The 13,940-nt window shown below is 52.2% G+C and overlaps 5 protein-coding genes across 5 annotated transcripts; 2 read left to right on the forward strand and 3 right to left on the reverse strand.

The window, feature by feature from the left end:
- Positions 1 to 664: 664 nt before the first annotated feature.
- Positions 665 to 3,172, forward strand: A1O1_07920 (uncharacterized protein; the record flags this gene model as incomplete). The annotated part of the gene is made up of 9 exons (XM_007728786.1): positions 665 to 714; positions 775 to 897; positions 942 to 1,045; positions 1,099 to 1,233; positions 1,290 to 1,831; positions 1,888 to 2,155; positions 2,204 to 2,376; positions 2,445 to 2,631; positions 2,688 to 3,172. The coding sequence occupies 9 exons, from the start codon at positions 665 to 667 to the stop codon at positions 3,170 to 3,172; spliced, it is 2,067 nt and encodes a 688-aa protein (XP_007726976.1).
- A 16-nt stretch (positions 3,173 to 3,188) lies between these two features.
- Positions 3,189 to 4,448, reverse strand: A1O1_07921 (uncharacterized protein; the record flags this gene model as incomplete). The annotated part of the gene is made up of 1 exon (XM_007728787.1): positions 3,189 to 4,448. The coding sequence occupies one exon, from the start codon at positions 4,446 to 4,448 to the stop codon at positions 3,189 to 3,191; it is 1,260 nt and encodes a 419-aa protein (XP_007726977.1).
- A 466-nt stretch (positions 4,449 to 4,914) lies between these two features.
- A1O1_07922 (uncharacterized protein) lies at positions 4,915 to 6,448 on the forward strand (the record flags this gene model as incomplete). Its single annotated transcript, XM_007728788.1, has 5 exons — positions 4,915 to 4,946; positions 5,008 to 5,121; positions 5,247 to 5,385; positions 5,486 to 5,508; positions 5,701 to 6,448. 5 exons carry the CDS (start codon positions 4,915 to 4,917, stop codon positions 6,446 to 6,448), a joined length of 1,056 nt encoding a protein of 351 aa, XP_007726978.1.
- Positions 6,449 to 7,132: 684 nt separating this feature from the next.
- A1O1_07923 (uncharacterized protein) lies at positions 7,133 to 10,063 on the reverse strand (the record flags this gene model as incomplete). Its single annotated transcript, XM_007728789.1, has 1 exon — positions 7,133 to 10,063. The coding sequence occupies one exon, from the start codon at positions 10,061 to 10,063 to the stop codon at positions 7,133 to 7,135; it is 2,931 nt and encodes a 976-aa protein (XP_007726979.1).
- A 1,271-nt stretch (positions 10,064 to 11,334) lies between these two features.
- A1O1_07924 (uncharacterized protein) lies at positions 11,335 to 13,768 on the reverse strand (the record flags this gene model as incomplete). Its single annotated transcript, XM_007728790.1, has 2 exons — positions 11,335 to 13,491; positions 13,547 to 13,768. The coding sequence occupies 2 exons, from the start codon at positions 13,766 to 13,768 to the stop codon at positions 11,335 to 11,337; spliced, it is 2,379 nt and encodes a 792-aa protein (XP_007726980.1).
- Between the last annotated feature and the right edge of the window lie 172 nt (positions 13,769 to 13,940).

Genomic DNA, 13,940 nt, shown 5'->3' on the forward strand with positions numbered 1-13,940 from the left:
CTCCAGGACGCTTAGACGGGTAGGCTGCGAAAATATTCGAGAATGAGTGCCCATGAGCTTTACTTATATTCCAAAAATACCAAGTAGCAACCGGCGCTGCCATGACATTGTCGGCCAGCCATGCTTGTCAAAGATAAAAGGAAAGATTGCGCCATCGTCTGGCTTTGAATTTTTCGATTGCACAATCCATATATTTTGAGCGAGCGGGTGAAGCAACCGTATGTTCGGGAGCTTGATAACGGTGGATAGAGGTGGAGGACGGAGCGGGCTTCCGCATAAGGCTGGCACAAAGTTAAATCGTCCAATTCCGCCGCTGTAATAATATAGTACTAACAGCCAGTCCAGTAAGTCAGTGTAGTCGTTCCCGTTATCCTTATCTTAGCTCGTCCGGTTGCACTTAAAGTTTGCGATAACCATCGACGGTAATGTGAACGCGGGTGACCGTTCCGAGATGACGTGCTCGAGATGCGGGATGCCAGTGGGTCGTTCGAACAAAAATGGCAACCAAACTACGTACATAGGTACGTACCTTCCTTTGGTAGCCCTCCTGAGCGGATAAAGCGACCGCTTTACGCATCCAAACGATGAATGAATCGCTGAACAACCTGTACAATTTTGACCTAATTTGCGTTCTCGAGTCGACTGCAGCCATAGTGTTCGACAAATGACAAGCCTAGCCGAGGACCGTCGGTCGCAGAAACGGGTGGCCAACGCGTGAGGATATCCCTGCCCATATCGACGACAACGCGTGCCCTTCCGCTAATGTGGACATAGCTGCCGATACTGCAAGAAGCGCAAAATAAAGTGCTCGGGCATTGAGCCGTGCCACTCATGTTCTCAACGCAAAATTGCCTGCATTTTTGAAGAGGCGGAAAAGAAAGTCCTTGTTTCAGAAAGGTGAGTCCTGTTACGTTCTGCTATCAACGTCCTAAACTTGTCAGATACCTGCTTGAACTCGAACGCGAACGCCGACGGCGGCGATCCACCGCAACACGTTCGCATTCGACGGGTTCCAACTCCCGCAATTCCCCACGCGCCGAAGAAAGTGGGTGGTATAACGTGCTTGACCATACATTGCGGGTTGCTAATGATATCTAGCTGTTGAGCAGGCAGTTTCAGAGGGTCAAGCACAAGCAGGCCGAGAAAGACGACAATCTCAGTCCTTGGACTCCATTACCAACCCACTAGTCTCGCAGACGTCTTCCTACGTCCAGGACTCGGTTGGGAGATATCGTAAGCCAAATTTCTCGTGCCTGAATACGTTCCCAGTGTCTAACCAACTCTCGTAGGATTTCTGGGCTCATCGTCAACATGGACGTTCAGCCAAAGGGCTTTTATACACCTGCAGCAGGCGTTCCCAGAAAACGAGACGATTGCGATTCCCCTAAACGTCGATGGAAGCGCTTATCAACTAGATTACACCTACGCAAACTCGGACGGCATTCCCGATACCACCGAGCTGCCGTCCATCGATTATACTCTGTATCTGATGAATACTGTGAAATTTCATACGTGCCAGATGCTTCGACCTTTTGACGCAGAGGAGTTCACTCGGAATCTGTATGAATTCTCCGAACAAGGCGTGGCAAAGATCGAGTCATCCAGACTCTGGTTTGTCCAATTTCTGTTGATAGTGGCTCTGGGAAAGGCCATGCTTGTCGTCCTCAAAGATCCATCTACGCCTCCCGGTTCGGCATGGTTTCAACGGGCCATGTCTATAATGCCTGACTCAGTCCGGCTCTTACGCGAGCCCACCCTGGCCATTCAAGTCTTATGCCTTGTGACTCTATTTTTGATGTCTATTGATATGAAGGAGGCTGCTTATGGATATGTATGGAATCTCTGCACTCTCATCGCCGTCAACTCTAACGTCGAGTGTCAACATAGATTGGCCAGGCCGCCCGGATTTGTCTGGTTGAAGGGTTGCACCAAGACACACCTCGACAAGTCATGGGTGATAAATTGGCAAATCGCCATCGCGATCTTTGGTGGACCGTCTACATCTTGGATCGCCGCCTATCATCCATGATCGGGACGCCCTGTTCAATCCAAGATGTCGATATCACATGTCCTCTCCCAGCCACTGATAGCCAGTTGGGCACAGTACTCAACATTCATGTCAAGATATCGCGGCTCATGACTCAGGTACAAAACTGTAAGCAATTTACTTCTGTACAGGCATGCTTTTGCTGACACCATGGAGCCGTTTACAGTGTTGAGCATCTAAGTCGGCCGTTCGTCAAAATTGTGCAGTCCACACTGCGCAATATGGCCGCAATGGCCCACGAGATGGAAACCGTGTTCGCTTCAGCTTCATATGGTTCCATCGATTCTGTCTCGACCGTGGCATGCCATATAAGTCTATCGTATCATCATGTGCGTGATGAAATATGATTCCCGAGATGAACTGGCATCATGCAAAGCCATCTACTGACTGGATGCAGTGTATACTACTGGCCACCAGGCCTCTTCTGCTCCATTTGTTGATTACACAGCTCAAAGGCAACGTGTCCCATCATAATATCGAACAGAACCTCCGTCCGCAGACGAGACATCTCCTGGAGACATCTATGCAGTCAGCACGGATGACGCTCAAAAGGCTCGCCACATTGTATGAACACCATCTGTTAGGTATGTGCCGCGGCATGGAAACCTTTGTACTTGTTGTGCCTAATAATCCCTGGCAGATGCTTTTCTTCCCTTCGATCTCGAAAGCGCATTTTCCGCTGCTTTTATTATAACTCTGGCCTCGGTCATTGTCCCCTCCATGGTTTCCGACGCTGCTGCGTACAGAAGCATCAGCTATCGCATCATAGACTACTTGATTCGTAAAGGGAACCTGCCTGCTCGGTTACGAAAGAAGGAACTCCTTTGTCTCGATCAGATGATTCGCCCTCTACTCAATACCCCAGGTCTTCCGCCAAGGCAGAATGTGGGCAACGCCGACGAACAATCGACTTCCTTCAGCCCTGAATTCGGGATCTTCGGTAATTGGCTCGCCGGTCCTGCAGAAAGTGGCTTCAATCCAGCGGAGATGCTGGACATTGCAGATCAACTTGAGCCGCAGGCCCAAAGCACAAACTCCCTCGACTTTGAGACAGACTGGGGAGACAACGGCCCGCGGACTTGGTGGTTGGAGCTGCCGCATGACCAGGAAAATGTGCATCCCTGATTGTGGTCTGTTGGGTCTACCTATTCCCCTCCCCTGTCAATTGACTCAAGCTGAATCCGGTTGCTCCCACTGTATCGCCTTCTTCCACCACAGCAGTATATAACCCGGTGTAAAAGGCCTGCCCTTCAATCCGAACTCTAACCAGGGGGTGTCCGAAGGGGTGTCCGAATTCATGCGCATCGTGGCCATCAACCGATGACAGGACTTGGACAATAGTTCCGGAAAAGCTGCCACGACCGGATTGCGATCTTGAAAGCAACGAGTGGTAACATCTTCGTTGCCCTTCGGCGAGTCTTCCTGTGGTGTAAGCAAGAGCCGCGCGAGCTGCAACGCCTCCCCCTGTAGGGGACCGATCGATCTGCTGGTTTGCGAAGAAGCAAAGTCCAGTTTCATGGTCGCCACATGTGCTCATGGAGCCACCATGCGCCAGACGAGAGGAGGCGTGATGGTCTGGGTGTGCATCGACAACCAGAACGGAATACAACGCAGCGGCGACATCCATATCTGGGTGCTTTGTGCAAAACGCGAGTTCGGGATTCCCATTGATCGCGTCTTTTAGCAACTTGGTGGCGAAACTCATTCTCGCGATATCCGGCGCAATGAGGCCATCACGAAAGCCCAGCTCCCTGGCGTCTATCAAGCAGTAAAATACGCCTCCGTAAGCGAAATCTGCAACGACAGAGGTGCGACCGCCTAGCTCTGGCCAGCGTTGGGCATCTGACAATGGTACTCGAACTGAGATCCCACTTGCGAACGATGGCACGGAGACAAAAGACACGGGTCTGTGTGGGTCCGACCTACCGTGAGGTAGTACTGGTACAGTGATGCTAATAATTCCGCAGGGGACGTGCAGATTCACTTGGATCGTTGAGCTCTCCTTGTCGACCTTAAACGTCTTCCTTGCCGGGAAGATAGACTCGTGAGCATCGACAAGAAACCTGCCGAGAGCGATTGTTGCGTGTCCGCACATCATGGAAAAGCCCTGGTTGTGCATGAAGAGGACACCCATGTCAGCCTTGCCAGCTGATACCTGCTCGGTTTCAAGCACCAGTATGGCTCCATACATGTCCCAGTGGCCTCGAGGTTCCAGTAATAGTCTCTTTCGGATGTGGTCGTATTGCTGAGAAGCCTGCTCACGCTGCTCAAGCAAAGTCCCCTTCAACCTGGGGAACCCGGAATAGACGATGCGTGTCGGCTCCCCGGTAGTGTGCATGTCGATACATTTGATGGCTCCCCCAACCAACGCTGGTCCGACGATATCCTTCAAGGCGTCCATTGCTGTCTTGTGTCTCTGGATGTTATGCCGCGTGGTTGGGCAACCCGGATTCCAGATTCGAGACTTTATCTACATACCTCATCGTGGATGCGAGGCTTCAGCAAGTTGTTGACGTGCAAAATAAGTCGACTGAAATACCGGCAAGCGGTTCCGCACTCGCTTCGCCGAGGAATCAAGACTGAAGATCCCGGGAGCGAACGACGACAGGTTTTGGAGACTGGACTCCGTTATGGATTACCCTACAGTGGGTTCTTTGCGAGGTCCACAGATAATGTACCATGGTCCACATCTCTGTCGCGGATGGCCCTTCCGTCAACCATATCCATCGCGCTATCCGCATTGTTCGAGCCTGGTCAGCGGCAGCTCTCATCAGAGGACTACAGAAAATGTAGCGGAGAGAATGACAAGACTTATTATTATTGCGTGCACGCCAAATGGATGTGTGGCCTGGCATTGCTAACAAACCATGCCTCAATCCAAGCATATCCTGGTCATTGGGTAAGTCAGCCGTTATGGTAAAGCCGCCTAGTCAGGTAATTGCTAACACATGAGAACCTAGTGCTGGTGTGATCGGCCTACAAACGGCAATTGCTCTACTCGAAGCTGGGCACCATGTCAGTGTTGTCGCCAAACACTTGCCCGGTGACATGTCCGTTGAGTACACCTCGCCATGGTGAGTGATGTCCTTCATCTCGGTTTGGATGAATCGAGGAACCCGGAAAGGTTGATGCATCACAGAAGAGGATTTTACTTGGTGTTTTAATGTTTACTTGATCCACTGACATTAGCTATGAACAGGGCTGCCGCCATATGGCGTTCAAATGCTCTGCCTGAGGAGACGCAGATACAGCGATGGGATAGCCAAAGTTACCGCATCTGGCTCCGTCTATGCAGCGAAAGTGGCAAAAGGGAAGACAATATTGCACAAGCAGTCACGGTACGTCTATACCATAGAGCCAGAGCTGAAACTGGAGTCATCCTCCTGAATCCTGGTTGTCCAATTCCCCCTTCATTGCCCTACCACTGACGAACTCTAGGAATTCCCAATGAGACTTTTATGGTTGGTCATAGTCCTCCTTCTCTGTTCCCATCAAATGTCCTTCTCTCCGGGCTACGGCCAGAATACCCCCAAAGCACATCTGAGTTTCATACTTGCCGTTTCTTTGAGGCAGCATATACCTTGCTTTCTAAGTGCGCAAGACCAGTCAAAGCAAACGCCTCATCCTGACACCATTCTTTCTTGACTCAACAGGACCGGACCACACAAGTTTATCCCGAACGGACCATCCAGCATATGGTATGCACGACACGTGCGGAACTTCAATACCATTCCTCAGACGCAACTCCCTCGGCCCTTCACTTCAGGTGCTACACATGATGGTATTGCCGTCAATACCACACCATACCTGATCGCCCTGGCCGACAGAGTTCAGAGCCTGGGTGGCCATATCTGCCAGGCGGAGCTGTCGACTCCCGCTGGACTCGGCCATGCCATCACTGCCGCCGAGAATGTATTGCAGTCACAAGATCCCTCTCCCACTACCAGACAGCCGGTCGATCTGGTCGTCAACGCCAGCGGCCTGGGTGCTCGTACCTTGGTGCCCGATCTCAATGTATACCCCATCCGAGGGCAGACGGTGACTGTGCGGGGCGAGGCGAAGCACATCACAACCATGTTCTATCCGGACGCCAACGCATCCATCACCCCTCGTGCCGGAGCCGGTGTCAGCCTCTTAGGCAGCTCGTACGAGGAAGACAACTGGGACCCGAAGCCTGACGAACAGACCATCCGAAAGATTATGGAGAGGTGCAAGCCCTTAGCTCCCGAGCTGCTCAACGAGCAGGGCGAATTTGATGTCGTGAGCGTCAATGTCGCTTTCAGGCCCGGTCGCAAGGGCGGTCCCAGAGTGGAGCTGGAGGAAGTCATGAGCCAAGATGCGCACGGTCGGATGAGGCAAATGCCGGTTTGTCATGCCTACGGGCATGCTGGCGGGGGGTAAGCTAATCTGAGCTTCATGAAGAAGCACAACCACCATCATTCCACGCCGTGTTTGTCCGTTCGTCTTGAGCAGAGAACAGAGCTGACATGTCTGGCTGTACAGATATCAGAACTCATTCGGCTGCGCTGCTGACGTCGTTCAGCTTGTTCACAAGTGGTTTCACAATAGCTCTCTTTGAGGCTTTGAGATCGCTAGACCTAGACAACCTATACCAGGCGTTCTGGGAAAATGGAAGGCATCAAAAGCGGGTCCCTCAGATTCACAGTTAGCAGTGGGAATAAGTAAAGAAACGAAAGGCGGCCCTCAACGGAGTCTCTTCTGCATGCGAGACGACAGCATTCGGGAAAAGCGAAGAACGACGAGAGTCATCGGCCGCGCCGTGTGATTACTAGGCTCAAGCAAAGGTGTGATGAAGAGAACGAATAGTGCGATCAAGATCCGAGTTCTCTAAGTCAGACACCATCAGGTTGCCGCGGAGCTTACCGGTATCATCATCAGGCCTATGCGAAGCTTGGGAAACAAAACGGGCATCCCAGGAGGCCAAATTGTTCTGCTTCCCAATGGAGATGGACAAGCCGTATGATGAGGTTTTAAAGATTCGAAAAATGACAAACCAGAGACGGTACAACGTAGTCAGTCATGGTGAATAGATATCATTAAATTTACGCCAGGTAAATGCAGCCCTTAAGGCCCGAGGAAGAATCTACAAGCCTCCATAATCTCCGGATCTCCATTGGCAAAATCCCACCCAATAATTCGAGTATCCTGTGAGCACGAGACGATGCGTCTTGTGTCGAATTGGAGCTTGAAAACGCGAGAACCCGGAGTGTGGTGCTGCGACTGCTGGGAGTGCCCCTGAACCGCTGGTTGCGGCTGCGGCTGTTGCTGCGGATGTTGGGCATCCGGGGCTTGAGGCTGAGGATTCGGCGGATGATGCGGCAGTGCATTTTGCTGATGTGGAGGAGGAGGAGGAGCATGACCATCACCATGATGGTTACTGTTGCTTGCAGCATTGTTGGGACCAGGAGCATGATGAAGGGGTTGCTGTTGTCCCGCATTCAGCATTTGTGTTCTAGCCGGAGGGTGTCCGGATATTCGAACCTGTCCGGCCTGGGCCAGAGCCTGCTGCACGGCCTGATTCACGGCATTCTGCGTGTGGGCCATAGCAGCTTGGGATAGAACCTGCGAGCTGCCGCTGGCTGTCAGGCTTGAGTTGAAGCTTTGCGTTGTCCGATTGGGAGTTGTTTGATGCGCAATTTGAGGGGCATTAAGGACCCTGCTGATGCCCATGACATTGGAAATCCCAGCCCCAAGACTGGCAATAGATGTGCCCACGGCCTGTTGGACGATTTGCGACGCAGACATGGCTAACGGATGAGCAGCTCCGGCAGGACCTTGGTTGATGGAGGATGGGTGGCCTTGGGCTGTTTGGCCTGGAGCAACAAGAGGGTGGTTTGTTGCCGGTTGCGGAACATTTTGAGCAGCAGGTTGTTGGGCGGGACGCTGCCTCGTGCCCGCGACGGCCTCCCGGGCAGCAGGCTCATGGCGTAGCACTTGTCCGATGACCCAGTCGCCATCAGAGTTCTTCCGCCATATGATGATCGACTCATCGTAGGAACCAGATACGATCCGGCCCCATTTGCTGCCACCGCCTCCGGGCGGTAGTTTTGCGCCCAATGCAAGGCGCGAGGTTCCATGCTCACCGTTTCGGATCTCGCGGCTATATTGTCTGTTTTCGACGATCAGGCCGTTCGCAACATCTTCAAGGTACTTCCTTTCGGCTTCCCTGGCTTTGTAATTGTACTCCTCATCTGCTCCCGGCATATCACCAAATCCAGCCTGAACAGTGCGGACAAGGTTGGTATGTCCTTTCAGCTCTGCAACCTCTGCGCTGGTGTAAGGATCATAGATCCTGACGGTATTATCACTGCTACCACTAACAATGCGCTTGCTGTCAAATTGCACGCATGCAATGCCTTTGGCATGTCCTTGCAATGTCCTCAAGAGCTTTCCGTCCCTCGCGTTCCATACCTTGATGAGCCTATCGCCAGATGCAGAAACGATGAGATCCCCATGGATTTGAATGGCATTGACGGCAGCACTATGACCCACTAGAGTCAATAGAAGCATGTATGGCTTCAGGGCTCGGATGGCGCCATTAGCGATCCTTGCTTCCAGCAGTGATGGTTCGATATCATTCGTGTCGACGATGTAGGAAGGTACGCGTGCTGTACTGTCCCGGCTGATCTTGGGATAGTCCCGGTCTGCAGCAGTCAGAGGACGACGGTTCCATATCTTGATGCGTCTGTCTTTTGAGCAAGTGATGAGATATCGTTTATCAAACCGAAGGTTCAGCACTGACTCCTCGTGGGCGGACGGAATCTCGTGGATCTTTTGTCCGGTGGAGAACCGCCACACGATCACGCTTGCATCACTGCTTCCCGATATGATAACGTCTTCATCTTCGGTGGGATCGAACTGCAGACACAGGACCGATTGTGAATGACCCGCAAGCGGCTTCCCGCGTAAACGTCGGGTGTCTAAATCCCAGACTCGCAACGTCTTGTCACGACTGCCGCTCACCAGCCACTTTCCGAAGAATTGGATTGTGTACACACATTCTGTGTGCGCTTCGTTTGGATGGGCTGGGTGAGGAAGCTGAAACGTCGTAAACCGACCCTTCAACCAATTCTGCTCTAGCTTCTGGCGCTGTTTATAGAGGTGGAGCCAGTTGAGCCGTTCTCCGCCACGGGGATCTTGTATTGCCAACCGGGATTTGAAAGGTGGCTCGAGAGATTGTCCTAGACGCTCTTTTCGTTGAACTGGTTCATCTGTCGTCTCTGAAGAGCTGTAATCCATCTCATCCCCCGAATCCTGACTGTGCCGTTTGTTTGGGCGACGGAGAGGGTTCCTGAAACTGGTAGGTGGAGCATCTTGCATCTCCTGGTCATCCGACTCAGACTGCATGTCTGTATCTGCCTCGACAACACCATGCTGTTCACGCCAATGAGCCACATCGGCCGAGCCTTTGCGGACTCTTGACTGCATCCAATCTGATGTTACACGCTTCTTGGACTGTGGCTGACCGAAAACTTGACCCCGTGATTTCTTGGACTCATATCGGGCCCCAGTCGTGTGCGGAGCCTCGAACTGCTTGATTTCCGTCATATTGAGCCCCCATCCCTGGCCTTTGTACAAGTCTTGCCAAAGCATGGAATCCATGATTCTTGCGCGCCAAGTGTGGGATGCAAGCGACGCTGTTAACAGAGTATGAGCGTCGAGGTAGGAGAAGATCTCAGAGGTGATCTCGGGAGGTAGCTTTTCCAAGGGATCCATATGGAGCAGAGGAGTCAGCCGGTCTACAACTGCCGCAACTCTGGAGGTTCGAAGCGTTCGGAGGACTTCGTAGGCGATCTCTGCCCGCGATTCTTCGTTCTGAGCCATAACCCATTCCTGAAATTGTGCTGCCGTGGCATCAAACATGTTGCGCCCATTTTCGTCTTGGCTGGCTGTATCTTCTGAGAAGCCTTCATCGAGTCGGAAGGGAGTGTTCGTGGAGGAGGATGGATATGAGGAACGGTTGGAATCAAGATGTGATCGACCAAATGACTCCATTGTCGAGGTGAAGGCTGCAAGACCTTGGAATCTTGATGAGGATGTCCTGTGTCCCGTGAGGACTGAGCTCTATCGAGTTAACCACAGTACGTCGTCGAGGTTTGATCGCTGTGGGTGCCTAGAATCGTGGTCGATAACTTGAATGTCGTGATCAGGCGCAGGCGCAGACACAACATTTGAATGAGATATCGAGTGGCGCTGTTGGCGAATCGACCGAGTCACAGAGGACAGCGGGCACAAATGGTTGCAGATGGAGGCAAAAAGCTAGGTCATGCAAAGGCGATGGTAGTCAGTGGGAGAAAGATGATTGGCCATGGCATGTTGTTTGGGTTTGAGTTCTATTGCAAGTTGGTGTTCAAGTAGTAGGTTGTTGTGATGAAGTTGGCAGACGCAATTCCAGGTTCCAGATGCGGGTGGAGCTACGTAGTGAGATCTGTTTGTTATCATGGGGTTACCAGTATTATCAGTTGCGAAAGTCCCCTTATCCCTAGGCCTCGCTAGCCTAAGGGGTCTTCCTCAACCAAGCCCCCCTAGCCCTACTAAGCCTTCTCGAATATACAGAGCTTCCTGGTTCCCCAGGACAAGGTCGAATCGACGCAAGTACTAGTTATTAACCACTGATACTTCCATGTCTCCTTGATGCAGTGATCAAGATGCCTCAGTTGGTGGGTGTCACTCCCAACACTGTCCGTCACCCACAGCGACATCTGCCCTCCAAAACTCGCCAAAGACAGGTGCCTGCCAACCCCAGGACCAGGACATCCCCGGCTATATAGATCACTGCTTCATTCTAGGTGCCTTTAGGTACGCATATTTCTCACAGAGGACTGGCGAAAGGGCTGAGGCTACCCTAGGCCTGTCATGTCAGATGTCTTCACTCCCTATCCTACTACTGCGCTTCGAGTCATTCCTCTGGCGTCAACTGTTCGCGGTCGCTTGCGGGATACAATCTACGTATTTTCGCATCGATTGGGCCTCGCGTGGAGGTGGATTTCTGCCTGCTGTGTCACATAAAGCGTAACGATTGTATCTAAGGTAAGGTACTGCAGTGGTGCTAGAAGATCAGTGGAATACACAAAAACTACCGTGCGTGGATCTTTCTGGTGACCCGGCACCCATGAATTTCAACATGGGGAAGCATGGATGAAGTCGATGTGAAGTGTCAAAGTGAAGCTGGTGTTTCCAACCCATGTTCATCATGTAACTAATGTACGTCAAAGTAGTTATGTCGCTATTATGTTCTGGCATCATCATGGCTTGTCTCCTCCTCATTAACGATCTTTCTTGGGCTCCTCATCCTCCGTCGTAGGTGTCACTCGCCCATCTGAAGCCATGTCCCAGCTGCTTTCAGTGCCGGTCTCCACTCCCTCATTTTCACGCTTACGCCCTCTCTCACGCATTGCCCCTCGAATGCGCTTGCTGACTTCGTCAAGGCTCGTCTTGTCGTTGAGGGCGCTAAACGGTTTGAGAGTAGAGGTGAGCGCACCTCTTCCGGAACTGCTTTGGCTCCGGCTTCGGCTCCGGCTTTTGGGGGTCGCAGGCCTGGATGCAAAGAATCCAAACCCACCGATGTTGCCAAATGACTCGTTGGAAGGTAGAAAGCTGAAGGACTTGGAGGTGGATGAGTCGGCCGAGTCCTCAAACCCGCCAGACGTCGGTGTTGCCGGTTCAACCGAGTCAACCAGTCTCGGTTCCTCTGGCACCTGCTTGTACCTGGATTGATAAGCGCCTTCTCTGTATGAATCGGCCACGATCCTCTTTGCATCGAAATCAGGGAAGACCTCCGGGCCAAGGGTGTTGATGACCTCAGTCACCTTGGCAGACAACCTTTCCCGTCGTGCTCGCAGCCGCACTATCCTGCTTGATGAACGAGGATTAAGTGCGATAAATAGTGGTGGAAGCGATTTGACAATGTCCATACCAATCTCACCAATCCTCAGAGCTGCGAAAGTGACGCTAATACACAAGATGAAGAAGAGAATGGCAAACAGCCACATCGGGAGGAAGTCGGGGACATAAGTCCTAGCAACCATCCACCAAGGCAGACGGTAAGTATAGTAGCCGCCACGTCTGTTGTATGCCAGCCACAACGACACAATGACGGTATAATAGATGTAGAGAGTAGGAGCAAAGGCCATTGCGACAAGTATCTTCCATGTCGCAATGACGTCCCGGCCCTCAAGCTTCACCGTCGAAGCCGCGAGGGCTTCTCGAGATTTCTTTGCCGAGATGACCTTGGTGGTGACGAAAACGGGCCAGAACATGGCCAGACCGGGCAAGGTTCCAATGGTCAGGAAGAAGAGTTCGCCAAGTCTGTAGATCAGCGTGCCGAACACATACCAGTAAGGTCGTTTCGCCGGATTGCCCCACTCGAGTTGATGATCTTTAAGACCAAGAGCTCGAAGCTCGCGGTTGTAATCGAGGACGTCCTTTTTCAGTTCCACCACACGTGGATCATCCTTGTACTTTGTATAGCCCTTCACCAGGCGCCGGTTGAGCTCGACCACCAGTGGGAGCGGCAACTTCTTTCCAGTGGGATTATATAGACGCCTAGCAGCTTGCACCAGCATCAGAGTTTCGTAGTCAGGGCATGATTGTGTGACCGACACCAGGCCTTGATAGACTGTTTCCAAGAGAGATCCAACAGCATTCCTGCGGTCCCCGGCTTTGTATGCAGCGACTTGGTCTGGATGGACCTCAATGGGATGGCCAAATTCAATGACGGCCCTTGATCGAAACTTGTGGGCGTGGAAGTAATTCATGCCAACGGGGATGATCTTAACACCGCACCCTGGATAATTCGCCTCTGCCCCAAGCGCCATGATGGCGACACCGGCTTTTAACGGCAGTAGATCTGGTCTGTCATGGCTGCCTCCTTCGGGAAATATCCCAATGCAGCCACCGGCTTCGAGCTCTTCGAAAACAGCATTGTACACCTTTGTCTGGTCCACATGAGGAGCCACCTTGAAAGAACAACCGCGGGGTTCGCTCTGTTCGTCAGGGTAGCCACCGGAGGCAGTAGTATCATAGATGGACCCCACGCCATGCAGGGACTCCAATGCTTCTGGTGTTTTGAAAGGCTTTTTCAGGCGGATTTCGGTAGGAGAGATGATCTCGGCAATCTCGGTGCTGGGTGTCTGGCCTCTAATCTTCGGCAACACTATCAAACCCCCCACTTCAAAATCGGGGCCCGTAAAATCAGTGTCGACGCCGCGGAGGAGGGTTGGGTCGTTCTCGGGATCCGGTAGATATACTTTGCCCTTTGCTGGCTTCACCTTGTCGAGGGCTCTGGCGACCGGGATGGCACCACTTGCCGCCGACAAAGTCCCAATGAATTTGCGCTTTGTAGATTTTTCTGCAATCAGATATGAGATCCGTCTATTGGCTTCGGTTTTGAGAATTCTCATCAAGATCAATGAATCGACAAACTGCGAAGTCAACGTGTCAGCATCCTTTGGCACGTAAGTAAGGTTTTCTTCATACCTGATTTGCATGCGGCGCGGCAACGAGAATGACGGGCCCCTTCTTCGGTACCTTCCATGCTCCTCGAGGGTGCACTTCTCGAAAGAAGAGGTCTATCAAGACGGAGAGCGCCCACAAGACAAGATCATATAACCATGGTATCTGTCGTTTATTGCCCTGCTTCTTGCCCTGTCGAGGGAGCTTGGAAATGAGCGACCGCTCCGAACCGTCGTCCTTTGCCATGGGAGCTCGACAGTGTAGGGATGACGCGAACGAGGAAGGTCTTCAGTGGCCCCGGCCGTACAACAATCGAGTGGGCAGGTGCATACGAGGTGGGTGCTCCCGGAGTAGAGAAGCAATGAACAGGGTGCAGGTTGTAAGTTTGCGAGTCGATTCGGAGTATCCAACATAGGTA

This window comes from Capronia coronata (genome assembly GCF_000585585.1).
Source record: "Capronia coronata CBS 617.96 chromosome Unknown acBCG-supercont1.7, whole genome shotgun sequence".
Lineage (NCBI taxonomy): Eukaryota > Fungi > Ascomycota > Eurotiomycetes > Chaetothyriales > Herpotrichiellaceae > Capronia > Capronia coronata.